The sequence below is a fragment of the Microtus oregoni genome, unplaced genomic scaffold (genome assembly GCF_018167655.1).
Source record: "Microtus oregoni isolate MIOR12 unplaced genomic scaffold, Mior012 000025F_ref0000491, whole genome shotgun sequence".
Lineage (NCBI taxonomy): Eukaryota > Metazoa > Chordata > Mammalia > Rodentia > Cricetidae > Microtus > Microtus oregoni.
The window spans coordinates 24208010-24234468 of NW_024543084.1; the positions used below are offsets into that span (position 1 = coordinate 24208010).

Here is a 26459-nt window from a genome sequence, read left to right on the forward strand (position 1 = left end):
TTAGCAGGCCCCGCCCGCTGCCCGGGCCTCGGTCTCCGGGTCGGCGCGCGGCCCTCTGGGTCGGGTACGCGGTGGAAGATGGCGGAGTCCGGCGGCGCCAGTGGCTCCGGCCAGAGCCCTGAGCGCCCGAGCAGGTGAGTCCCGCGCCTCCATGGGCGCGCACCTCTTGGCCGGGGCGGCGCTGTCCTGGGCCCGCCAGGGCGTGAGCGTCCCGGGACCCCGGCTGCCACGGTCCTGAGCAATCGCACGCGCCTGAAAGCAAGCTGAGGCCGAGCTTCCTGGGAGCTGCGGAGCCGGAGGCTGGAGGGGGCCTGGGAAGGTAATATGGGAGGCTGTGCAAGGACCCCCGGACCTGGCAGGGGACCAAGGCGTCCCCTGAAACCACCTGGCGACCTCCACTGGCCCTGATGAACAGGGAGCCGTCTAGGGGCCTGGCAGGGAATAAGAGGCCTGGGTATATCTGGAGGGGGACATTGAGGCCAGTCACCTGGGAGCCTGGGAATGCCTGGGGAGACACTGAGGTCACTAGGAGACCTTAACAGGTCCTGATTGGCAGAGAACTGTCTAGGGACTTGGTAGGTGAACAAGGCTTGGGCATGTTGGAGGGGACATTTAAGTCTGCCTTTGGGGCCTCAGTAGGTCCTGATGGCCGGGAAGTTCCAGGGGTTGTGAGAGATAGGAGTGTGTTTGGGGAGTTTGAGCACTGTGAGAGAGGCGAAAGGGTCTTGAGTGCATAGAATCTTTCTTTGAGACCTCTTCCACATTAGGTTCAAATTCCCCTCACCTCAGGCTAAAGGATTGGATTAGAGGTCTTGCCCTCAGATACAGGGGCCAAATTCAATCCTTTGGTCCAATGGGGTTACCTTTTTTCCCTGGTCAAATCCTGAGGTGGGTTCAGAATTCCCTCCCTCCCTCCTCCTCCTCCTCCTCCTTCTCCTCCTCCTCCTCCTCCCCCCCCCCCCTCTCTCGTTGTTCCCTGTAGCTTTGGAGCCTGTTCTGGAACTCACTTTGTAGACCAGGCTGGTTTTGAACTCACAGAGATCCACCTGCCTCTGCCTTCCACGTGCTGGAATTAAAGGCATGCCATGCCACTGCCCAGCAAGAATCAATCTTTCTTTCTTTCTTTCTTTCTTTCTGTTTTCTGTTTTGTCTTTCGAGACAGGGTTTCTCTGTGGCTTTTGGAGCCTGTCCTGGAACTAGCTCTTGTAGGCCAGGCTGGCCTCGAACTTACAGAGATCCGCCTGTTTCTGCCTCCCGAGTGCTGGGATTAAAGGCGTGCACCACCACCGCCCAGTCTGGCAAGAATTTCTATAAAGATGATAGATGTTTTAAAATATTTACTTTATTTTGGTTTTCCAAGACAAGAAGTCATGTTGCTCAGGCTGGTCTCAAAGTTGCTGTGTAGCTGAGGATAATATCAAATCGCTGATCGTACTGCCTCACCCTGAAGTGTCAGGATGACAGGCATGCATTGCCATTCCTGTTTATGTCATGCATGCTAGGTGAGCACTCTACTAAGTCACACCCCCAATTTTACTTTTTATTTTTTTTTAATATTTATTTATTTATTATGTATACAATGTTCTGTCTGTGTGTCTGCCTGCAGGCCAGAAGAGGGCACCAGATCTCATTTCAGATGGTTGTGAGCCACCATGTGGTTGCTGGGAATTGAACTCAGGACCTGTGGAAGAGCAGGCAATGCTCTTAACCGCTGAGCCATCTCTCCAGCCCCCACTTTATTTTTTTTATTTTTTATTCTTTTGCTTTTCAAGACAGGATTTCTCTGTAGCTTTGTTGTTGTTGTTTGCTTGTTTGTTTGTTTGTTGGTTTTTGGTTTTTTGAGACAGGGTTTCTCTGTGACTTTGGAGCCTGTCCTGGAACTAGCTCTTGTAGACCAGGCTGGCCTCGAACTCACAGAGATCCGCCTGTCTCTGCCTCCCGAGTGCTAGGATTAAAGGCGTGCGCCACCACCGCCCGGCTCTCTGTAGCTTTGGAGCCTGTCCTGGAACTCACCCTGTAGACTAGGCTAGCCTCCAACTCACAGGGACCTACCTGTCTCTGCCTTCTGAGTGCTGGGATTAAAGGCTTGTGCCACCACCATCTAGTTCCCACACCCATTTTTGAGACAGTGTTTCATTGTGTAGCACCACTGGCCTTGAACTTGCAAACTTACCTGCTGTAGTACACTGCCTGCATTTATATTCATTTGTGAATTGATCTGGAATCAGAAGGAAAGAGCATCTGACTTAGGAGTTTTCTTAGGAGTACTCACTGCCCACATTTTCACACTGACCAGAGCGAGGAACTATCCTTGTGAGGCCAAGAAGGAAATTCAGGCTGTCACTGGCTTGTGAGTATAGGAGCCAGGAGCGCTTGTCCGTGTGAACATGGATGTAGGAGCCAGGAGCGCTAGTCTGTGTGAACATGGATGTAGGAGCCAGGAGCGCTAGTCTGTGTGAACATGGATGTAGGAGCCAGGAGCGCTGGTCCGTGTGAACATGGATGTAGGAGCCAGGAGCGCTGGTCCGTGTGAACATGGATGTAAGAGCCAGGAGCTCTGGTCCGTGTGAACATGGAGCTCACGTGGGGGGCTCTGGGCAGGGAAAGGCCTGGTGGTCTGTGGACATGAGTCCACATTGTGACCAGAGGGTTACTGCTACCAAGAGGAGGTGCTAATTGGCACCTGGGAGCTCCGATGTGGGCTCAGAGCACAGCCAGGGACTGCACAGGAGCCGAGGACACATGCACCCAGAAGGGTGACAGCTGCTGGGGACTGGAGGCCTGCAGTGGGGTGCATGGGGACACTGGGGTAAGAGGGGGCAACTAATCAGATCACAGGGGCCAACTTTTTAAAAGATTTATTTTTATAGTTCATGCATGTGTATCTGTGTGTGTGTGTCTGAGAGTACATCCAGGTGGATCCAGAAGATTGGGCCTGATGAGGAGCTGTGTCTGTGAGCTGCCTGTTGTGGGTGCTGGGAACCGAACTTGGGTCTCCTGGACCTTCACTGTAAGCTGGTTCCAGCCCCAGGTCTCACTTGTTGCTGTTTGTGTCAGGTCTTCATTGGCCTACGTTTACTGCTTAGCGCTGGCTGGCTTTGAACAGGCGCACACCTCACTTAGCCCACTTCCCTCCTTTCAGTTATTCTTCAGTAGTTATTATTTTGAGATTTATTTATTTTATGTGTGTGAGAGTTTTGCCTGTATTTATGTCTGTGCACCATGGGCATGCCTGGTGTCACTAGAGGCCAGAAGAGGGCACTGGATCTCCTGGAACTAGAGTTATGTATGGTTGTGAACCTCCATGTTGTGGCTGGGACTTGAATCTGGACCTTCTGCTTGAGCACTTGGTTTCAGTGAGCCATCTCTCCAGCCTCTTTCTCTACTCTTCTTAAATGAGCAGTTTATGTTTTTCAAAGTGAGTAGCTTATTGGCTTTATTTTATTAAAGTGTGCATCCAACCCCAAAATCCATGTTTGTTTATTATTTTTAGTAACTTTAAGTCTTTTTTTAAATTGCTTTTTGTTTTTTTGTTTGTTTGTTTTGTTTTGGTTTTTTTTGGTTTTGGTTTTTCGAGACAGGGTTTCTCTGTGGTTTTTGGAGCCTGTCCTGAAACTAGCTCTTGTAGACCAGGCTGGTCTCCAACTCACAGAGATCCGCCTGCCTCTGCCTCCCAAGTTCTGGGATTAAAGGTGTGCACCACCACTGCCCAGCTTTGCTTTTTGTTTTTTTGAGACAAGGTTTCAGGCTGTTCTGGAACTCGCTTTGTAGACCAGTGAGGCGTGATTTCTAGTTGGTCTTAATAGTAGAAATCCAGAGGCAGATATTAAGGGTGAAAACTGAAAGATCAGAGAAGCAGAGCAGCCAGCCCCAATTCTTGCTGCTACAAAATCCTCAGACCGAATAGGATACTTGAGGTATCCTATCTCAAGTCCTCAGACTGAATGCCCTCTCTACGAAACCTCAGACCATATCCTGAGCTCCTGTCTCCTCCTGCCTTATAGTCCCCCTCCCCCTAGCCGTATCACTCCTGTCTCTACCTCCTTAGTGCTGGGATTAAAGGTGTGAGCCACCACTTGGCTCTGTTTCTCTTTTAGACTAATTTAATCACTTGTAGCCCAGGGTAGCCTTGAACTCATGGAGATCCATCTGCCTTTATCTCCTGAGTATTGGGATTGAAGGTGTAGGCCACCACTGTCTGGCCTCTGTGGCTAACTAGTGTGGCTAGCTCCGTACTCTGATCTTCAGGCGAACTATTTGTTAAAGTACAAACAAAATATCAGCACAAACTGACCACGAACTCACAGAGATCAGCCTCTTCTGCCTCCTGAGTGCTGGGCCACCACTGTGGCCTGGACTGAAAAATGTTTTCATTAGGACGTGTTAATTATGAGTAATGGACATCATGATGATGTGTGGAATGGGTCACATTTGCCTGCTCTCCCATCCTGTCCCCTTCCACCCTTGCATTTTATTAGGTTGTTTACAGGACCGTGGGTCCTTTCCTGGCATCTACACCACTGATGAAAATGTCACTCCTTCCTCCCTCGGCGACCTTTGCTGGGTATCAGTCCTCAGCAGAGGTGGAGCCTCATGAGCCTGGAGTCTGTGCTGACCATGACAGCTGCTATGAGTCTGAGTACCACAGCCCTGGCTCATGGATGGGTACTTTGCCCACATGCGTGTCTATGCATTACATGTATGCAGTGCCCTTCGAGATCATAAAAGGGCGTCAGACTCTGGAACTGGAGCTGTGAGCTACCATGTGGGAACTGGGAAGCAAACCCAGGTCCTCTGGAAGAGCGGACAGGGTTGTGATCTACTGGGCCGTCTCTCCAGCTCTGGCTCTTAGATTGTTTCCATCTTGTCCATGATGTTCCCAAGCCTTGGAAAGATTATATAGATGTCCCATTTAGAGCCGAGAACTCCATGTTTCTTATTCTCAGTGCTGCCTGCTGTGGAGAGAAGCTGCTCTAGGCAAAGCTTACAGCCTCCCTAGTCTGAAACACAGCGGTGGGTAGCTTGCAGTGTGCCTGGCGTGTCAAGCCCATTTAACAGCATAGCCGTGCTTCCCTTCCCACATGTATGATCTCTCCAGACAAGTCTTTTTTTTTTAAGTTTTATTTATTTATTACATATACAATGTTCTGCCTGAATGTATGTCTGCACGCCAGAAGAAGGCATCAGATCTTATTATAGATGGTTGTGAGCCACCATGTGGGTGCTGGGGATTGAACTCAGGACCTCTGGAAGAGCAGCTAGTGCTCTTAACCTCTGAGCCACCTCTCCAGCCCCTCCAGACAAGTCTTTTGATGGAGTTCCCAGTTCTAGATATGTCAAGGGAGAAAGCAGATGCCCATGGGGGCGCAGCTAAAACTATTGGTGGCAGTTCTCTCAGGCTGTCAGACTTGGCATCAAGTGCCTTTACCTACGGAGTCATCTCCATGGCATTTCTTGGTTTGTGTATTTGTAGTATATGTGTGTGTGCCAGGTCAGAGGTCAGTGTCAAGTGTCCTCCTTTATCCCCTTACCTCTTTGGTGATTGTCTGGAGAGGGTTCGTTTTGTTTCGGACAGAGTCTGTCCCTGAGTCTGGGCTTGCTGTAATGGGATCACTGTCTTCTTCCCCAGTGCTGTAGTTACAGGCATGCAGCTCTGTGCCTGGCTGGTTTTTCTGTGTTTTTAATATGGGCACTGGCCATCTAAACTCGTGCTTTGTGGCAGGCATTTTTCTGACTGAGCCACCTTCAACCCCTCAGCTTTTGTTTTGTTTCAGTTTTTTTTCAGGCAGTGTGGTGTAGCTCAAGCTGCCCTCACTCTGGATATGTAACTGAGGCTGACTTTGAATTCCTTATCCCCTTGCCCCCATTTCTGTGGTTTTGGGATGACAGGTATATGCCACCAAACTTACCTAGGTTTTTATCTTTTGAGGTAAAACTTGTGTAACATAAAATCTACCCTTCTCAGTAAACAGTGGCGTTTAGCGCATCCACAGAGAGATATACACGTATGTAGACCCACCAGTCTCCTCCCCAGCCTGGCAGCCCTGCTTCCTCTCTTTGGAATTACCTGTGTGGACATTACACACTGATGGATTGTGTGAGGTGACAAAATTCCTACGCTCTCCTGCCCTCTGTCCTCCCCTCCCCTCCCTTCCCCTCTCTCCTCTCCCTTTTTCCTTTCTTCCCTCCATCCCTTCCTTCTCTATCTCCCTTAGCAGTGACTTGCTGTGTACCCCAGAACTGTCATCTGTTTGCTTCTATTTCTAGTCTTGGGGTTTTTGTTTGTTTGTTTCATGATCAAATAATATTTCAGTATGTGGCTGGTCACCGTTTCATGATCAAATGATACTCCAGTATGTGGCTGGTCACCATTTTATTTGTATTGTCATCGCCTGGTGGACTTTGCTCATTTTTGTGTTGGTTTCTAACTGTCCCAGCTGAAAGTGGTACTGTCATGACACATGTAATTTTAACATTTAGGAAGGTTGTTTACTTCAAGTTTGAGGCCAGTCTGTGCTACATAGTGAATTTCAGGCTTGCCTGAACTCAGAGAGAGACACAAAAGGGAAGGGCAGGGAAATGTACCCGAGGGACTGCTCAGTGGTAGAGGGCATGCTTAGGATGCAGCAAGCCCAGGTTTCATACTGAGTAGCAAAACCAGAAGTGAACTGAACTAAGCTAACACCCGGAGTCTAGTAATTCATAAGTAAAGATGTTTGTTTGGCTCCATTCTGCAAGAGCTGGAGACAGCGTCTGCTCTGCTCTGTAGGACTGTCTTGCAGTGTCTACCCACAGCATCGTTAGGGCAGGGCAGGGCAGGGCAGGGCAGGGCAGGAGAGCTGTGGGGACACTGTGCCAGACTCTGCCCGATACGCATTCCTTTTTAGAAGCTGGCCTGCCGTGGAAGCACCATTGAGAACACTTTGGTCTCAGTGGGAATAGTCCACATCCTGCTCCCGGCTGTGGCTTCAGGCTGTTCAGTCTTTTGCTGGATTGGAACCTTTCATTGTAGACCAGTAGGGTGGTGCCATGCCAATGGGACTGTGTGCACAGTAGTGGGGTTCTGTGCAGAGTGATGGGACAGTGTTCATGTGGCACCTAGTGACTGGTGTGATTGGTGATTGTCCTCTCTCAGAGGGCCTTGTGGGTGGTCAGTGTCTGCTATGGGCAACTGTTTTCAGCCTGGCCACATCCCTCCATGGAATCAGGTTTTTCTGGGGAGACAGTTTGAAGTCCCCAGGAACAGGGACACTGGCCTTGACTATGTCACCATCTCTGGAACAGCTCTGCACCCTGTCAAGCCATGACCTCACCTGCCTAAGAAGGCTGATGTCAGCTGGCTGTTGGGAAAGACATCTGTGTTCCCTACCATGTCATGTTGACGCAGCTCAGGGCCTTGTACCCATACCTACCCCTTCCATTATGTAACTTGTCTGTTGTGAATTCTCTCTTGACTGCGGGAGGACAGCCTTGCTTCCCTTTCCTTGTCTCTCGGGAGCAACAAACCATTCTGTTGCCTAGCAGAGTCTGTCATAATGTCTGAGTTGAAGCCCAATGGACAGCACGGCCACCAAGCTGGTGGCGAGCAGAGAGGAGGCCAAAGCCTGGCCCAGGAAACAAAGAGTACTTGTTTTGAGAGACCTCCTTCCAGGTTGAGTCTCAGCCAGCCCCTCCTCGAGGGAACTGAGGTCTGAGCCACCAGGGCTGTAAAGACACGGATGTCACATGGCCATGAGAACTCTGCCACTTGGTCTCTGGCCTCATTTGGAGGGCAGGAACATGGGAAGTGGTAGCAGAATGCTTGTCATGCTCAGTGAACCAGGCTTCCCTAAATGTTCATGTCCCCACCAAGGCCGAGCCATCTAAGGAGGCTGGTTCTTCCCAATGCTAGGGAGACTCTGAGTCACTGTGGCCCCCACAGAGGGATAGCAGGCAAGGCATTGCCACTTTAGAAGCCAATACCCTTGGCCCTTTGGGGCCATGCAGGCATGGGAGGGACTAGGGTTGTCCACTCATAGGACATGCTGCCCATCCTGTCATCCTGCCTGCTGCTTCTCCACAGGCTCCTTGAGTGCCTGGGCATCATTCACCATGTTGTAGTCAGGTGGACCAGGAGTGAGGACCACCTGGGAGAACAGCCATCGTGTCCTGTGGGCTGGACTGGCTGGCCTTTGTGGCCATCACAGGGTAGGAGCTGTGCTGTAGACAGCCACACAGGACACATGCAGCTTGGACTGTGGCGGGCTGGGAGCACCAGGAATAACCTCCTTATCATTGGCTTGGTTACTGGAAAGATTGGCTTGAGGTTTTTTATTTTGCTTTTTTTTTTTTTTTTTTAAAAGAGGGTCTCACTATGTAGCCCTGATTGTCCTGGAACTCTCCATGTAGACCAAACTGACCTCAAACTCAGAGATCCACCTGCTTCCCAAGTGCTGGGAGTAAAGGTGTGTACTACTATGCCTGGCCTGAGAAAGATTTTGTTAGTGGGGCCAGTGCCCTGTTGGCATGAAGCCCTGACAGTTTGCTGGCCCCTTCTTTACCTGGGTCATTTTTTTTTTCACCAGAGCATAGGGATAGGGGAGCCCCGGGACTGTGGAGCCCTGAGGTAGGGATGGGTGACATTGGGAAACTCCTCTCAGCACAGATGGCTTCTCAGTTTAACTGACGCCTAACCCGCTAAGGGTATCCCTGGGTATCTCTGACCTCCTGTGTAGACCTCCTGTAGACCAGGTGTAAGCAGTGGAGAAAGAGACAGAGCAGTGCCCACTCAGATCCTGCTGTTTTTGAAGGCCTCTGGGCCTGGGACAGAGTGGGCTTGGGAGCCACTAATGTGTGGCACTGGGCACTAATGCACTGAGCAGGGTGTGGGCCATAGGCTCTCAGGTTTCCACAAAGCCGGGGGCTGGGAGTTGGAAGATGAAGATGTGCCTTCAGGGTGTGTGGGAGACTGAGACTCTGACCTGGAGCAGCTGTGCCATCTCCAAGGGTCTCATAGACAGAGGTGGCATGGGGCCTGGGCTCATAATCTCGGCTTTTCCAGAAAAGCCCCTGGGCTCTTTCTGCTCAGTGAACTTGGGGGGGGGAGACTTCTTCCAGCCCTAAGACTGCCATTCCATGCAAAAGAAGTTAGCAGCTACCCTAGGGAGAGCCCCAGCCATTGAGTCTTCGCTGCCCACCACCCTGCCCAAGCCCTTGGCCTGGTTATAAATTATCGTCTCTAACTTGGGCCAGAAGAACCTTTCTAGGATCACACGCTTGCCTGGTGCTGCTGAGCCTCCCAGCTTCTCACAGCAGAGCCTCTTCCTGCCCTTAGCTGCTGATGGCCTCTGTATCCCTAAACTGCCCAATCATGTTTTATGTCTTCTAGGGCATGTGCACCTGCAGCCAGGACCTTGACAGTGTGTCAGTGGGCCGAGAGGCTTCATCCTTTATTTGGAAATAGGGTCTAGGGAATCAACAGGGAGAGCAGCCCTGCACAGCCTTCTCTTGGCTGGAAGTGAAGGCAGCCGAGCAGTCCAGCTGCCTGCAGTGGAGGTGGGGGCCTTGGAGTCCCCAGGCGGAGGACCCCCCTGCTCTGGTAGCTGCTGTGCAGCTGTGCAGACTGGCTCTCTTAACACTTGTTAACCCTGGACTGGCCCTTTCTGCACCGCCCTTCCCGGTACTGCTTCCCGTGTCCTGTGCATCCCCATTCATGCTCAGCTGCTTAGGGCTGGGCGTCCACTGTGTCCAGGAGCAGCCGGAGCTTTAACTTCTCCTGCAGGGTAAGTACTTTTGGAATTGAGCTCTCTCAGCCTGCAGGGTGCGACCTTTCAGCTTTTAAAGGGCCTAGTGGAGGTGGGGGGTTCACTCAAGGATGAGGCTGAAGATGTTTTCTGACACCACAGCCCTGAAATTCCACAGGGGTCAAAGCCAGGAACCGGGCGGGGTGTCTGGCCTGGATATCCGGAGCATGCTCTCCAAGGGACGGGAGAATTTGAGCCTAGCTTGAAAGCAGAGAGCAAGAGCGGAGATGTGGAATCTCCTGGAATCTTCCATTACCCCGATGGTCAGAACTGGGTTGGGTGGGGTAGCTGTCAGGTGACAGGCATCCAAAGAGCCACTAAGGCCCTCAAGCAGCCTCTCCACCCGCCTCAGCAGCTGCTGTGTGCTGCATTGTGGGAAAACTGCTGGTCACGCTCTGCCTCCTGTCTATATCCCTCTTCACATGCCAGTGTCCCCATGTGTGTGGTAGATGATGTCCCTGGTTCACAGGAATCACTGCATAGATTCTACCTACCCCTTGTTCATCGCCTTCAACACTCCGGGAGGACGTGGGTCAGTGTTGCCAGCCTGTCGGGATTTATGCAGCTTCTTGGTAACCTGAGTGGAGCAAGCTGTCCTGGCAAAGCTGCTGCCCACTTGCCATCAGCTTGGCCTCCTAGCATAGATAAGAGGACACTGGTGCTGGCTGATTGCAGCCTACTTCAAGGTTCAGTAAGACAGAGGAATCTAGTAGACAGCGATGGAACAAGGCACCCGACAGGACCTGTCCCAAGGCGACCCTCTTGGTCAGCAGGACGGCTCAGCACGCGGTGGGTCCTGCTGTTGTGCTCTGCCCAGGATCCTCACATGCATGCCGTGGCACATGTGTGTGTGCAAACACACACACACCCTTGAGGAATCTCAGAGAAACTGTTCCCTCTGCGACCCCTCCAACCTGGCAACTCTGCAGGGGAAAGAGAACTTCCTTCTGGATGTACCTAAGAAGTCCCAGGTAATGCCAGGCAGTGGTGGCATGCACCTTTAATCCTAGCACTCAGGAAGCAGAGGCAGGCTGATCTCTGAGTTCAAGGCCAGCCTGGTCTGCAGAACAGAGTTCCGGGACATCCAGGGCTACAGTGACACCTTGTCTTGGGGCAAAAAAGAAAGGAAGGAGGAATCCAGCCATCCTAGAAATATTCTGATTGGCTCATGTGGACCACTCCCTCATCTCATCAATCACAGTGGTCAGGGTTCCAGGACACTTTTGTTGGCCAGGCAAGGAGTAAGTCTGCCTGATCCTCTTGGGCAGAGGATAGTGGACTGGGGTTCCCACCACAGGAAAGTGTGTAGGAGAGGAGGTTGAGTGGGAAAGAGCTGATTTAGACATCTATCTGCAAAATGGAGAGATTGGCTGCTGGATTGTAGTCAGGTCCTGGGCTGAGCTGCCATGCTGGTTCTGGCCTGAGTGGCCTGGTGCCTCATCTCTGCTGCCAAGGGCAACCAGCTTGTTGCTGTCTTCCACCCCAGATGGGGTAGTGGGAGAGGGTTCCAGGGACTGGTCCTTGGCAAGGCACTTCTCTGAACTATGAGGGGCGCGAAGACTGACTACATATGGAGATGGAGTAGCAGGGCTCACTGTAAGCACCTACAGGTAGGGGAGCTGACCACCTGCTGATGTGTGAGGGTGTTAAGGCCATGCTTAGAAACGGGTACACAGAGGAGTGCTTACTACCTAGGCACTTGTTCACCAACCTTCCAACCCACCCACCCACCCATCTGCCTTGCCACCCACTGTCCAAGGGGCTAACATTGCCCAGCTCCTTCACTGTGGGGTGGACATCAGCCAGGCTAGGAGCAGACAGATGAAGTTCTGCAGGGAGCAGGTGATTGGCAGGTTCTCCCTCGTCTGCAGAGGCCTCCATTCCTCATGAGGTGATGGAGTGCCTAGTGGGGGTCCATTGCATTTCTCCCTCTGGGGTGAAGTTGGGTGCTCTGCCCCCTCTGGCTCCGGAGCTTTGCCCCAACTCAACCTGGCTGTGGGGAGTAGGCCAGCTCTGGAACCTGGAACCTCCCAGCTGCATCTCAGTGACTTTCTGCACCTGCCTGTCAGGCTGTGGGAGCTAGGACCTGAACTGGTGAGGGGTCCTTGTGTTGGCTGTGTGAGTCTCTCTGTGCCTCAGAGTGTTCCCAGACCGCGAGTGAGCCAGTCAGGACTACACGTCCCACTCCGCCTCCCGAGTGTGTGTCCGTGTGGAGGGCATTCTTATGGTGACACCAAGTATTGTGATCCAACTGTGGTCCAGACAACAAGCTGTGGACAGAGGACTTGGCACTGCTCAGGAAGATGGAAGGCCAATACCGCATATCCTCCTCGAGCCACTTTCTAGAGCACAACCCCTCCTTGCTGAGTTTGGCAAATGTGGAGCATGTCCTCCCTCTGGCACTCCATTCTTGGAGTCCCTGCCCCACTTGTTTCCCAGGAGGCAGGGGCTCTGGCTCGCCCTGCCATGTGGCTGAACTGGCGCTGGGCAGGGCCACTGGGAACAGCATCCTTCACTCCCAGAAGTCCTTGGGATCTGGTGCTGGTTCTTCAAGGAAGTGCCTCCCAGTCCAGGACACACTCCTGCCTCACCTGAGCCCTTGCAGCCCTCAGGCGCAGCCCAGACACAATCTTCAGCGGGAAAGATGCTTGGTGAGCCTGACGTCCCCATGTTCAGCTGGCCTTTTAAGGGACTTCTGCTCGCCCCTCCCAAGTTCTGGCTTTCTTTTCTCATAGGCCATCCTGGAGCAAGCCTACCCCCTCCGCCCCACTAGAGGTGAGCCCAAAAGAAAAGGGCTGCCACTGCAGGAGGAGGGAGCAGGCTGTGGGCCGGGAGCCATGGCGTCCCAGGGGAGGACTTGCTGGCATGAGTGAGAGTGGGGGCCACTGACTTGCGTGTCTGGTGCCAGAGCATAGTGAGTCGATCCTGTAGCTGGAACATTGGGTAGCTATGGCAGCAGGATGGGGTGGGTGTGCTGGACCCCACAGAGCTCTACACCCTCTGTCTTGGTAGTCCGGGCCGGAGCCACTGGAATGTTGGTGACAGAATGCTGTGTGGACAGGAAGATGAGGTACTGAAAACTAGGAGACGTCCGTATACCTCAGTTTCCATTCATTCATTTGTTTATTTGAGCCAGGGTTTCTCTGTAGCCTTGGCTGTCCTAGAATGCACTCTGTAGACCAGGCTGGTCTTTTTTTTTTTTTGGTTTTCTGAGACAGGGTTTCTCTGTGACTTTGGAGCCTGTCCTGGAACTAGCTCTGTAGACCAGGCTGGTCCCGAACTCACAGAGATCCGCCTGCCTCTGCCTCCCGAGTGCTGGGATTAAAGGAGTGCGCCACCATCGCCCGGCCCCAGGCTGGTCTTGAACTCACAGAGATCTGCCTTCTTGTGTCTCCTGAGTGCTGGGATTAAAGGTGAGCGCCACCACTGCCCAGCAGTTTCCCTTTTTTTAAAGGAAGGACATTTGCTAGCTCATGGGATCGCAGGGCCCTGGGGAAGCCTAGCACCAGCTCTGTGCAAAGGTCTGAGGATGGCTGAACAGGGCGAGAGGCTCCACATAGTCTGAACTCATTCAAGATTCTGATGTCCCCAGTGCTGACACGCCACTGTGTTCATCCCTGCCCATCCAGGTTCTCTGGGGATGGTCTTGAAGATGCTCCAGGGCCCCGTTGCTGGTTTGTGGTGGCCAGCCTGACAGTACACTGTTCCCTGAAGCTCTGTCCCCCACTCATGTTTGGAAGACCAAGGGCGGGGCAGCAGTGTGCGGCCGGCGCATGAGCCAGCCAGCCGTGTCTGCTCCAGTGAGCCACATGGACAATAAAAGTGAAATTGGCATTGAAAGTAGAAGTGGCCGGGCTGGGGGAGCAGGGACCGGCGTCAGAACAGGGTGTGTGAGGCAGCGGGCTGCACTCTGCGGGGGTGGGAACGGATTTTACTAAACCCCAAAGAAATGTTTCCATGAAATTCCTTCTTGTTCTTGACTGTTTCTGGATGTTCTGAGAATGATTCTGGGGTTTGGAAAGCTGGTCTCAGGAACAAGGCCATGTCCCCTGCCAGCTTCCAGCTCTCAATGCTCTTGGAGGTTCCAGTCACTAGGGTGGCTTGCCACAGTTGGTTTGGCAGGACTTGTGGTCACTTCCTCTAGCTGCCTGCTCTGACTCACTATCCCTAGAACAGGATTGGAGGTGAGAACTCTTGCAGAGTAGGGTTCCCACACCTGGGTCCCCAAACAGGTAGTTTCCTCAGGGCCACGCACCTATTCAGGGCTGTGCACACTCTGGATGGCCTGGGTGTGAGCCTGTGTGTAGCACAGGCTTGCATTCTGCCTGGGTGCCTTCGGCAGTCAGTAGTGGAGGGAACATGGAGGCAGGGGGATGGCAGGACGGCTGGGGCTGAGCCAGGCCTGAGATGGAATGTGAGGCTACTCTGAGGTGCAGCCAGGGTGGGTGGTGAGTGGCCTCTAGAGACTGTCCGGTCCAGGGTTGCTGACGCACTGGCTCTGATGACTCATGGGCCGACTACCATGACTCGAGTGGCTGTCTGGAGATTCAGAGTGGCTCAGGGGGCCCCACCATGCGGCTGCCCACTGTCTAGAATTGTTCTGAGTAATGGGTCGTCCCTCCTCCCAGAGCTGGCCCTGGTGCTGGCAGAGGTGACATTAGTCATCCCTGCTCTGGCTGAGCTATACTTTTGTGCACGATGAGGGCTGGGAGCACCACAGGGCAGCTCAGCCAGGAGGGACATAGTAGTCACGGCAGGGACTTGCTAATGCCTGGGGACCAGCTGCAGAGACCAGAAGACCAGAGGTGCCACTAGCCATGTCTGCTGCCTCTTCTTTTGAGGTTCATGCCCATCTATTTCCTCGGGGGACCTAGACTCTGATCACCTCTCTGGGTTCCCATTTAAAACAAATTAATTACATTAATTTTCTCCTCCTCCTGCCTCTGTGTGTGCGTGTGCACACCTTACATTGTGTGCTTGCAGAAGTCAGAGGACAGTCTGTCCTATGAGGAGCCTAGGGACTGTCAGCTTGTCAGGGTTGGTGGCAAGCAATGTCACCTGCAGAGTCATCTCAACTCTGGGTCCACCTTTGTTTTCAAGGAAGGTGACAACAGAGGACTCAGGAGAGGAGGCACTGGGCCTTCCCCACCTAGGCCATTCTCACCAGTGAGAATATGGGCTGGCTCACACCAGCTATGCCCTGAGCACCTTCCCGCCCTATGCCTATATCCTCAAGGCAGGCAACCAACCACCTTTGAAGAAGAATGGGTCCACGCTACACACACAAGCTCTAGGCTTCCCATTTTTAAAAACCTTTTATTTAATCTTTTGTTTTTTTGTTTTTCGAGGCAGAGTTTTTCTGTGTAACAGCTCTAGCTGTTTTGGAACTCACTGTGTAGATTGGGCTACTCACAGAGATCCACCTGCCTCTGCCTTCCAAGTGCTGGGATTAAAAGCGTGCACTACAACCACCTGGCTCTTTAAAAAAATAAGTTATTTTTGATAATTTCATACATGTTGTGATCTTGTGCACCCCCCAATTTTCCCATCTCCTCCCGCCTTATGTGTATGCACATTTGCGTCTAGTTACTGGAGCCCGCTGGTGAGCTGTTGGCCCCAGTGGTTCCTGAGTGCAGTCACCACGCTATGTGCGGGGACAGCCCTTCAGTCCTCCTCCCATCCTCTGCTCTCACATTTTCTCTGCCCGACCCCCTTCCACAATGTTCCCTAAGTCTAGAGAGTGTGGGGTGTAGATGTCCTGTCTATGGCTGAGCACCCAGTTTCTTGTTCTCTGTACTTTTACCGAGCTTCTGCATTAACTGCTGCCCAGCTTTGTGGCCATGGCCGAGTAGTGCTAATTTGAGAGCAGAGACAGAAGCCATTCTGAAGGCGGTGACAGCATGTCTATTTACCAGGACGACTGTGGCAGTCCCTGCCTGAGTTGCCAGTCAGGGCTGTGCTCAGTCCTGTGACTGTCATGCTCCTAGTGCACGGTCCAGCCCTGGGTGAGAAGGATGTCGACACTTTGGGCACCGTGGAGCTAGGCTCCTGCCTTGTTAGTCCTCACAGAGTGCATGGTGACAGCTGCACACACCGCATGCAGATCTCACTAGGTGTGGTGCGTGTGTAGATGACAAAAAGTAGGTTAGGGGTTCCACATAGATGCATCATGACGTAGGAACGTAAGTATGTGAGTTTTGTTGTCCGTGGGGTTGCAGGTTCCATTTGTTTCATCAGGTTCCAAGTGACATCCCTTTGTAGGTGGGAAGGCTTAGTGTGGCCCTGTTTAGGCCTGAGCTCCTGCTGGCACCCAGTACCCTCTCAGGGCACTACTTCCTTTCCTGTTAGCCCTCGGCTCCCAACTCTGCTTCATCCTTTATTTGCTCATTCATTTATTTTTTATTTTTTAAAAATTTATTTATTTATTATTTATTCAGTGTTCGGTCTGCAGGCCAGAAGAAGGAACCAGATCAGATTACAGATGACTGTGAGCCACCATGTGGCTGCTGGGAATTGAACTCAGGACCTCTGGAAGAGCGTTCAGTGCTCTTAACCTCGGAGCCATCTCTCCATTCATTTATTTATTGATGGATATATATGTGTTTGGCATGCCTGAAAGTCTGTGTACATGTGTTCAGTGCCTGTGAAGTCCAGAGGAGGGTGTCAGATCCCCAGGAACTGGAGTTCCAGATGGTTGTGAACCTCTGTGTGGTGTTGGGAACTGAACCTGTGTCTTCTGCAAGAGCAGCAGCCATCGCTGTTAGCCACTGAGCAATCCCTCCAACCCCTGCATTTTAAACTTTTATTTATGTATATAATATGTGTGTGTGAGTGCATGCCACATGTATATAGGTACTCGTGGAGGCAAAAAGAAAGCACAGGATCCCCTTGGACTGGAGCTACAGGTGCTTAGTTATGAGCCAGTTAGGATGAGTGCTGAGACTTGACCTTGGGTTTGCCAGACTTGCAAGTACTCAAGCGTTGAGCTATCTCTCCAGCCACAAGCACCTTTCATCAGAATGCAGGCTTTGTATTAATTTCATGACACTTTTTACATATGGAGAATCACAGTAGCCCAGTGTCCAAAGGACACATGCTCCAATCAGTGCAGCACATCTGGTGCACAGTCTTCTGTCCCCTCTCCTTGAACTAAGAAAGTCCTTACATTACTGTAGAAGTCTTTGCCATTGGCTTTTTGTCTGTCCCCCCCAGGGGCTGTGGGCTGTGGGTTGTGGAGCTGCATGGTGACTCCAGAGGACCTTGCTCCCTTGAGAGCTCAGGAAAACTGAGCCAGTATGTCAGAGAGGGCTCGTGCCACATACTTTATATGCTCACTGATCTTCTAAGAAATTATTAATAGCCAGGCGGTGGTGGCACACTTTAATCCTGCACTCAGGAGGCAGAGGCAGAGGCAGGCAGATCTCTGAGAATCAGAGGCCAACCTGGTCTACAGAGAAAGTTCCAGGACAACCAGGGCTACCCAGAGAACCCCCGTCTCTAGCCCCTCCTCCAAAAAACCTATTATTGCACTTATTCATGTTTGGGGACTGGGCATGTACCGTAGTGACTGTGGAGGTCAGAGACACCCTGTGGGCGCCAGCTCTCCTGCCACCCTGTGAGCTCAGGGACAGAACTCGGGTCCTCAGGCCACAGCACCTTTACCTGCTGCGCCACCTGTCCTTTGATTCTAGCGCCCTGCCAGTGGGACAATAGCTACACTGTGGCCCCCAGGGGACATCTGCCCCTCCCAGACCATTTATCTGGGGTGTGCACGTGTCTGTTTCCCCTTGCTCTTCCTAAAGCCTGTGAACTCACAAATCAGGTCACGTGTGTGCACGGTGCAGGGTGAGAAGAGGACTGGTAGCCTCTGGGTGTGGCCTGCTCCAGCCCACTCGCACAGGTGCTGCTACTGGTGACCCTCAAGGCTACATCTCATAGCTGATGGGCTTCAGCCTGCAGCTGTGGGTGACTCTGGGGACCATAGTGGAAGATGGCATGTGTACCAGCCCTCAACATACAGAGCCAGGGTCCCTGCAGCTGGGACACTCTGATTGTTTTTTTACATTTATTTGGGGGAAATGAGTACCTGTGTGTGGAGGTCAGAGGGCAACCTCATGAATCTGACCTCAATATCTTGTGGCTTCCGGGGGTCGAGCTTGACACCGTCACCCACTGAGCCATCATAGCCTTTTATTCCGTTTTATGAGACAGGGTCTTACTCAGCTCAGGATGGTCTTGAACTTGTAGCAATCCTCCTGCCTCAGAACCCCATGGGCATGGAAGACAGGAGTGTATTTTAACTACCCACCCCCCAGGAGGGAGGCTGCACAGGGACACCTCCCCACAGTGAATCTGAGCCTGGCTATCAGTCTGTGGCTTCTGCCCTGACCCAGGCCTACACTGCACTGCATCGGATAGGCTCAGGCAAGCCACGAGCTCTCAGGGGCTCTGCAGACACAGACCCCAGCCCCAGCAGCCTCCTCACAGCTCTGAGCTGGGGCAGGAAGCTGGGCCTCTGTGCTTTGGCATTGTTGCACAGACTGTACGTGTCCACTGAGTGTCTCAGTTTTCCCAAACCTTGCAGGCTCCTGAGGGATATGGTCAGTCCTAAGCATCCCAGGCCTTACTGAGGGTTCGTGAACCAGAGAATGGGGACTCAGACTGCCACATTAGCCTGGTCAGAATGCTGTTACTATTGAAGAAGACAGTGGTGAGTGCAGAGATTGGCACCTTCTACCTGGCCTAGGAGACCCACACAGCAAGCCAGGGTCTCTGGTCTACCTGGACCCCTTCCCTCCCCAATATTTTGGCATTAAGTGCTGATCCTGGACTTTCCTGCCATCCTAAGGACTCATGACTTCCTCCCCAGGGCAGCCTGTACCTCTCCGTAGCACAGGCCTTATCAACCGTGGCAGTGCCCAACCCTACCCACCAAATTGGGTAGCTGGCGGGGATAATGGGGTCAGGTGCCCTGTGCAGCTGGAATAGCATCCAGCTCTGAAAGCTCCGTATTTGGGGGCTGGTGGGTGGGGTCCCAGAGCCTTCCCTCATTTCTTGGAAAGCCCAGTGCCCCACATTCCTGGCCCAAGAATTGAAGGGCAGGTCCCAAAGGGCTGGTAATCCTGAGAGAGGGGTAGCACTCTCATAGAGAGAGCAAGCTCAGCAGGAGGAGGGTGGAGGGTGACTGGTCCTGTGGGGATGTGGCTTGGGGAGGCTTGATGGAGGCTCTCAGCAGCACTGCCCCCTCCTGCGCTCCGAAGGGGGTGTTATGTACAGAGCTTCAGCAAAGAGTATCCAAAGGGAACAACAGAGGCTGGTGGAGGCTGGACAGGGAGTGAATTGAGTCAGGGAAATGAGGACAGATGGGCATGAGGATATGCTTGTCTTTTGACTTTCCTTGTTTTGTTTTAGACAGTCTTTCTGTGAAGCCCTGACTGTCCTGGAACTCACTCTGTAGACCAGGCTGGCCTTGAACTCACAGAGATCCTCCTGCCTCTGCCTCCCATTGCATTCCACCTATTTGTGTTTATGAAATAGGTTCTCACACAGCCCAGGCTGCCATTAAGCTTACTCTGTAGCTGAAGATGACCCTCAGCTCCTGATCCCCCTGCTGATCCAGAGTGCTGAATGAAGTGTTCAGCCCCTCACTGGGGGATTCTAGGCAGGGGCTCCACCCCTCAGCCACGCCCACAGCCCCTCACTGGGGATTCTAGGCAGGGGCTCCACCCCTCAGCCATGCCCTAGGAGCAACCTGTTTTCTGGTAGGCAGTCTTGCAGTGTTTCCCAAATGACACAGGTTTGACCTCTGCCTGGTTTTGAGGCTTTTTTATTGCCCCACAAGGAGACCCTTGTGTGTTTAATGGTGTCTTTCCCTTCAACTTCCTGTGCCGTCTAGCCTGCTTCCTCCCATGTGGGACTCTGTTCCGACTGCTTCTGTCCCTCGGTACTACAGTTTCACGTGTGCTCCATGTCCTTGTGTGTGTCTCTGAGCCATGCCTCTCTGCTGTCCTTGCAGCCTGGCTGACAGGAGTGGGGCCCTCAAGTGCACCTTCTCTGCAGCTGGCCACAGCACCGGCCTGCTTCAGGGCCTGGCCGCCCTCCGTGCACAGGGCCAACTGCTCGATGTGGTCCTCACTGTCAACAGCGAAGCCTTCCATGCACACAAGGTGGTCCTGGCAGCCTGCAGTGACTACTTTAGGTAAGCCTGGCCTTGGGGACTTGAATTCACACTTCTGCCTCCTATGCGGGGACCTATGTGGCAACCACCACCTTGTTTTAAAGATAGTGTTTTACTTTGTAGCTTGAATTAGCCTCAAAAGCACAGTACCTTTCCCCATCTCTGGTGTTGAGGTGACCAGTGTGCCAGCACACCTGACCTCTGCTTTTTTATTTTTCAGCCCTGGTGCATGATGGGTAAGCACTCTGACACCGAACTAAACCCTTAGGTCCCCTCTCTTTTTTTAAGTCTTTGTTTCAATTTCGTGTATGGTGAGTGCACACGTGCTCCACGGTGAGCGTGTGCGTGTGTGTGGTGAGTGCACACATGCTCCATGGTGAGCGTGTGCGTGTGTGGTGAGTGTGTATGTGGTGAGTGCACACGTGCTCCATGGTGAGCGTGTGCGTGTGTGTGTGTGGTGAGTGCACACATGCCCATGGTGAGCGTGTGTGTGTGGTGAGTGTGTGTGTGGTGAGTGCACACGTGCTCCATGGTGAGCGTGTGCGTGTGGTGAGTGCACACGTGCTCCATGGTGAGCATGTGCGTGTGTATGTGTGTGTGTGTGGTGAGTGCACACGTGCTCCATGGTGAGCGTGTGCGTATGTGTGTGTGTGGTGAGTGCACACGTGCTCCATGGTGAGTGTGTGTGTGTGTGTGTGTGTGGTGAGTGCACACGTGCTCCATGGTGAGCGTGTGCGTGTGTGTGTGTGTGGTGAGTGCACACGTGCTCCATGGTGAGTGTGTGTGTGTGTGTGTGTGTGTGTGGTGAGTGCACACGTGCTCCATGGTGAGTGTGTGTGTGTGTGTGTGTATGTGGTGAGTGCACACGTGCTCCACGGTGAGTGTGTGTGTGTGTGTGTGTGTGTGTGGTGAGTGCACATGTGCTCCACGGTGAGTGTGTGTGTGTGTGTATGTGGTGAGTGCACACGTGCTCCACGGTGAGTGTGCGTGTGAGTTTGTGTGGTGAGTGCACACATGCTCCACAGTGAGTGTGTGTGGGTGTGTGTGTGGTGAGTGCACACGTGCTCCACGGTGAGTGTGTGTGTGTGTGTGTGTGTGTGTGTGTGTGGTGAGTGCACACGTGCTCCACGGTGAGTGTGTGTGTGTGGTGAGTGCACACATGCTCCACGGTGAGTGTGTGTGTGTGTGTGTGGTGAGTGCACACGTGCTCCACGGTGAGTGTGTGTGTGTGTGTGTGGTGAGTGCACACGTGCTCCACGGTGAGTGTGTGTGTGTGTGCGTGTGTGTGGTGAGTGCACACGTGCTCCACGTGTGCACATGGAGGACGGAGAACATCTTGCATGCATCAGTTCTTTCCTAGTGTGCATCCTGGGGTTCCAACTCAAGTGTCAGGTTTAGCAGCCAGTACCTTAACCCCTGAGCAATCCTGCAGGCTTGCACACCTCCCCTATTTTTTCTCTGGAGATTGATCTCATGTAGCCCAGGCTAGCCTCACACAGTGAAACCTAGGTTGCCCGTGAACTCCTGATACTGCTTCCACATCCTCGTGTACCCAGCAGGGGTGAAGTCGTAATGAACCCCTTGCTGCCCGAGGGACTGGCCGGACATGGGAGCTGTGTATCCATGTGGAGGCTCTCTGAGCCCTAGAGCTATCCTCTTGTTTCCTCCATGGCCTCAGGCCTGCACTGGCACACGGATGTCTACTGTCCCCTATGCTGGGACTGTGGCTGGTTACAGGGTGCCCTGCCAGCAGGGGTGTCAGCAGGAATAGCTGTGACCCCCGTTCTAAGAGGACCAGGTCTTCCAGGTCCACTGCCACCCAGGTGCGTATTGGGCCCCATGTCCCTCTAGGCCCAGCTGCTCTCTTTGGGGCTCAGCGAGGCCATTCTGGGGAGCTGCTGCAGGCAAGCCAACTGGGGCATCGATGCTATTTTTACTGTGGATTTGGGGGCGGGTGGGCGGCCCAGCCAGCCATGCCTTTTAAAGGCACCCCCGCTCTGGCAGTGTAGCCTGCGAGGCCTTAAAAGGCAAAACTCTATCCTGTCGTCTGGTCTGGCCTCTTTTCTCACTGAAGTGTCCAAGGACTGGTGGGGACTCTTGAGGGCCAGGCTGAGGTCGGGTCTGGGAGCTGTTCCTCATGGCTGCAGGAGGGCCCTGGGTGCTGACCCACAGAACAGTGCCATTAGGTGGCATCCCCTCCATGGCACCCACGGCCTCCCTCCTGGTGTGACCTGAGCTGGGCTGCATGAAGCTCACTGTGGGTTGACATCATCTTTGATGATGGGGGCCTGTCCCTCCCTTACTGAGAGCTATCAGGAAAGCCTGCCACAGTTGTGAGGGCTGCTCTGAAGTGACAGGAATGACAGACCTCTGCTTCCTGCTGGGAGCTGAGACTTGACCCCAGGCCTTCCCAGAGCCCGCATGTATGAGTCTGCTTCGTCTTACCAGCTGCTACCTGACTCCAGAGACCCCGACAGAGGTCTCTCACGCAGGCTGGGGACTGAGCTGACTCTGGTCAGATCTCCAGAGCTTTCCCTGAAGACAGCAGTAATGGACAGAGTAATGCCCTTGGGACCTAGACCCGGGGAACGGGAAGTTATCCTGCCTGCAGGGAGTCAGTGAAGAAACCCCGGATTCTTGTAGTGGTGGAAAGAACAGGCTGGCACTGTCTCTGGAACTCACGGGCAACAGGTAGCTGCAGATCTGCAACTGGTGTCTCTTCAAGAGACCTGCTGGCCGGCCTTGGGGGTTGGGGGGCCCTTGCAGAGGTGCCAGCAGTAATGGCTGGCTTCCCTGCTGCTACACAGGGTGGGTGAGGGCAGAACATAGCTTGGGTGCACTGCCAGCCCTGCTCACAGGTGTGTTGCCACCTTCAGGGCCATGTTCACTGGTGGCATGCGCGAGGCCAGCCAGGCGATCATCCAGCTGCACGGTGTGTCTGCACGAGGCCTGCGCCACATCATTGACTTCGCCTACAGTGCGGAGGTGACATTGGACCTGGACTGTGTGCAGGATGTGCTGGGCGCCGCTGTGTTCCTGCAGATGCTGCCAGTGGTGGAGCTGTGCGAGGACTTTCTGAAAGCCGCCATGAGTGTGGAGACATGCCTGCACATTGGACAGATGGCTACCACCTTCAGCCTGGCATCGCTACGAGAGTCAGTGGATGCCTTCACGTTCCGCCACTTCCTGCAGATTGCCGCTGAGGAGGACTTCCTGCGCCTGCCACTTGAGCGCCTTGTCTTTTTCCTGCAAAGCAACCGGCTGCAGAGCTGCACCGAGATCGACCTGTTCCGCGCTGCTGTGCGCTGGCTGCAGCATGATCCCGCCCGCCGTGCCCGTGCCAGCCTCGTGCTGCGCCATGTGCGCTTCCCGCTCATGCAGCCGGCTGAGCTGGTGGACAGCGTGCAGACGCTCGATGTCATGCTGGACGATGCCCTGTGTCGCCAATATCTGCTGGAGGCCTTCAGCTACCACGTGTTGCCTTGTCGCCAGCATGACATGCAGTCGCCGAGAACGGCTGTACGCTCAGATGTAACATCCCTAGTGGCCTTCGGAGGCACACCCTATACCGACAGTGACCGAGCAGTCAGCAGCAAGGTATTTCAGCTGCCTGAGCCTGGGGCCCGCCACTTCCGCGAGCTCACGGAGATGGAGCTAGGCTGCAGCCACGCAGGCGTGGCTGTACTTGATAACTTCGTGTACGTGGCAGGTGGCCAGCACCTGCAGCACCGCAGTGGCGAGGGCGCCGTGGACGCCTGCTACCGCTACGACCCGCAGCGCAATCGCTGGCTGCGGCTGAGGGCGCTGCGTGAGAGCCGCGTGCAGTTCCAGCTCACAGCACTGGGTGGACTGTTGTATGCCACTGGTGGCCGCAATCGCGCAGGCAGCCTGGCTTCTGTGGAGCGCTACTGCCCCCGCCGTGACAGCTGGGACTTTGCTTGCCCGCTCAAGCGTCGCACTTGGGGCCATGCGGGTGCTGCAGCTGCTGGTCGCCTCTACATCTCAGGCGGCTATGGTGTCTCTGCTGAGGACAAGAAGGCGGTACAGTGCTATGATCCAGCGGCTGATCGTTGGGAGCCCAGGGCACCTATGCATGAGCCTCGCGTGCTGCACGCTATGCTGGGTGCTGCAGGCCGCATCTATGCCCTAGGTGGCCGCATGGACCATGTGGACCACTGCTTCGATGTGCTTGCGGTGGAGTACTACGTGCCCGATACTGACCAGTGGACCAGTGTGGCCCCTATGCGCACCGGCCAGTCGGAGGCAGGCTGCTGCCTACTGGAAAGGAAGATCTACATTGTGGGTGGCTACAATTGGAGGCTGAACAACGTCACAGGCATTGTGCAGGTGTACAACACTGAGACAGACGAGTGGGAGAGAGACCTACACTTCCCCGAGTCCTTCGCAGGCATTGCCTGTGCCGCTGTCCTGCTGCCCCGCGCTGGCCACGGGAGGTAGCTCTGATTCTAGCCTGCCTGTGTTCCCCATGAGTGTCGAATCCCCAGCCCTCGGGGCCCCTACTTTTCAGCCCTGAGACAGCAGAGAGATCTGGTTCCAGAGCTATGGGCAACACGTAGCCACTGCCCAGGGTGCATCTCTGTGCTGTCCTGTGTGACTCAGCCTCGATTTCCCTCAGTCCTGGCCACACACTCAAAAATAAAATTGTGGGCACAAAATACCCAAGTCCCGATGGGAACTGCCCCTCCCTGTGTCCTGGCCGGTTAAAATCCTGGCTGTCCAGTGGGTATAGGCACTGCCACCAAGCCCGATAACCAGAGCTCTGTCTTGGGACCCACAAGGCAGAAAGAGACTGACTTCTTAAAATTTCCCACTGATCTCCACGTGGGCACAGGGCACACATATGTACACAATCAAAGGAGTGTGATTTAAGACGCTGTGGATAAGCTCTCCTGGTGCCTGGGCAGCACTCCGGACACTGGAGCCAAAGGGTGCCCCAGAGGCACCGTGACAGGTGGCAGATACAGAGACACATATCTTCACCCCAATCCCCTGACTCTCGTGACACGCACACTCCAGCATCCCCAAGAGGTCCCCTGGTCATTCGGGATGGCAGCATTCTTTGCCTGTGCTGTCCACCTTTTTAAGAAGACCAGTCAAGCGAGTGCAGTGGCCGGCTCCAGGACTCGAGATGGATGGGAGGGTTATTGCAGGGGCTATGCTGTCCAGGGCCACAGAGAGACCTTGTCTCAGAACAACAAAACCCACAGAAACCACAACAGGAAACACAAAAGCCAACTTTCAGGTGGGGTGGCCCCTTTCTGGTGGGGCAGCCCCAGTCTGTCAGGTGGGGCGGCCTCTGTCTGTCAGGTGGGGTGGCCTCTGTTTGTCGGGTGGGGTGGCCCCTGTCAGTCAGGTGGGGTGGCCTCTGTCTGTCAGGTGGGGTGGCCTCTGTCAGGTGGGGTGGCCTCTGTCAGGTGGGGTGGCCTCTGTCTGTCAGGTGGGGTGGCCCCTGTCTGTCAGGTGGGGTGGCCTCTGTCTGTCAGGTGGGGTGGCCTGTCTGTCAGGTGGGGTGGCCTGTCTGTCAGGTGGGGTGGCCCCTGTCAGGTGGGGTGGCCTGTCTGTCAGGTGGGGTGGCCTGTCTGTCAGGTGGGGTGGCCTCATCTGACTACAAGCACAGCTGAGGCTGTGGAGAATGAATGTGCCATCTCCCATGCTGGGTACAGATGTTGTGTGCTTTGTCTCTTGTTTAAGAAAGGCAGTCCAGGGCTGGAGAGATGGCTCAGAGGTTAAGAGCACTGGCTGCTCTTCCAGAGGTCCTGAGTTCAATTCCCAGCAACCACATGGTGGCTCACAACCATCTGTACTGAGATCTGGTGCCCTCCTCTGGCATGCAGGCATACATTGAGGCAGAATGTTGTATACATAATAAATAAATCTTTAAAAAAAAAAAGGCAGTCCACTGTCTTCCACAAAAGACTTGTTCTCTGGTGATTTAAAGTGTCTCCCTCTCTACAGACAGACAGATGTTACCTTTGTGCAACCCTCATTGCAGGAGAAATCCCCCGTCCTCTGCTGCACTCTGCTGAGTCCTCTCATTTAATAACGACGACCAGTGCTGAGTTCCCACAGCCTGCCGGCCTCTCCCACGGAACAGGGAGCTACAGGATACCAGAGCTGGGTGGGCAGCCTGGAGAGGGTGTGTGGGAAGTGGTGAGAGACCTCATCAGGTAGCTGCCGCCCCCAGAAGCCTTTCTCTCTCTTTAGCTATATACCCCAGCTGCAGATGAGTCGCAGAGGCTATGGTGGGGCGGTCAACCTGTTTTCTTCCTCCGAGCCCCAGCTCAGCACAGGGCCACAGCTGGGGACAAGTCTCTGATACTCAAGACTGCTGTCACCTTCCACCTCATTCCTGCTACCTCAGCCCTTGTCCTCAGCAGTGGGTACTAAAATAGAGCTGGTGTGTGGAGGGGAGTAGCCAGGTTGCCGGAGGATCCAAATAGAACCCACCAAGGCATTCCAGCTCCCCCCAACCTGAGCTT

At 53.9% G+C, this 26459-nt stretch overlaps 1 protein-coding gene across 4 annotated transcripts; it reads left to right on the forward strand.

Annotated features, from left to right (window-relative positions):
• The first annotated feature begins 8 nt into the window (after window positions 1-8).
• Window positions 9-25800, forward strand: Klhl26 (kelch like family member 26). 4 transcript variants are annotated; one of them, XM_041675080.1, is made up of 4 exons: window positions 9-134; window positions 19798-19980; window positions 20180-20195; window positions 22836-25800. In XM_041675080.1, exons 2-4 carry the CDS (start codon window positions 19905-19907, stop codon window positions 24415-24417), a joined length of 1674 nt encoding a protein of 557 aa, XP_041531014.1. In that variant the 5' UTR covers window positions 9-134; window positions 19798-19904; the 3' UTR covers window positions 24418-25800. The 4 variants fall into 4 exon arrangements, with proteins under 4 accessions (XP_041531014.1, XP_041531013.1, XP_041531016.1 ...); XM_041675079.1 differs by lacking the exon at window positions 20180-20195; XM_041675082.1 differs by lacking the exons at window positions 9-134; window positions 20180-20195 and adding an exon at window positions 9690-9761.
• The last annotated feature ends 659 nt before the right edge of the window (window positions 25801-26459 follow it).

Excerpts from the sequence above, each read along its gene's own strand:
- Klhl26 (XM_041675079.1), top strand. The coding sequence starts at position 79 with ATGGCGGAGTCCGGCGGCGCCAGTGGCTCCGGCCAGAGCCCTGAGCGC. Across the intron at positions 135-19,797 it reads AGCCCTGAGCGCCCGAGCAG|CCTGGCTGACAGGAGTGGGG; the intron begins GTGAGTCCCGCG and ends CTGTCCTTGCAG. Across the intron at positions 19,981-22,835 it reads GCCTGCAGTGACTACTTTAG|GGCCATGTTCACTGGTGGCA; the intron begins GTAAGCCTGGCC and ends TGCCACCTTCAG.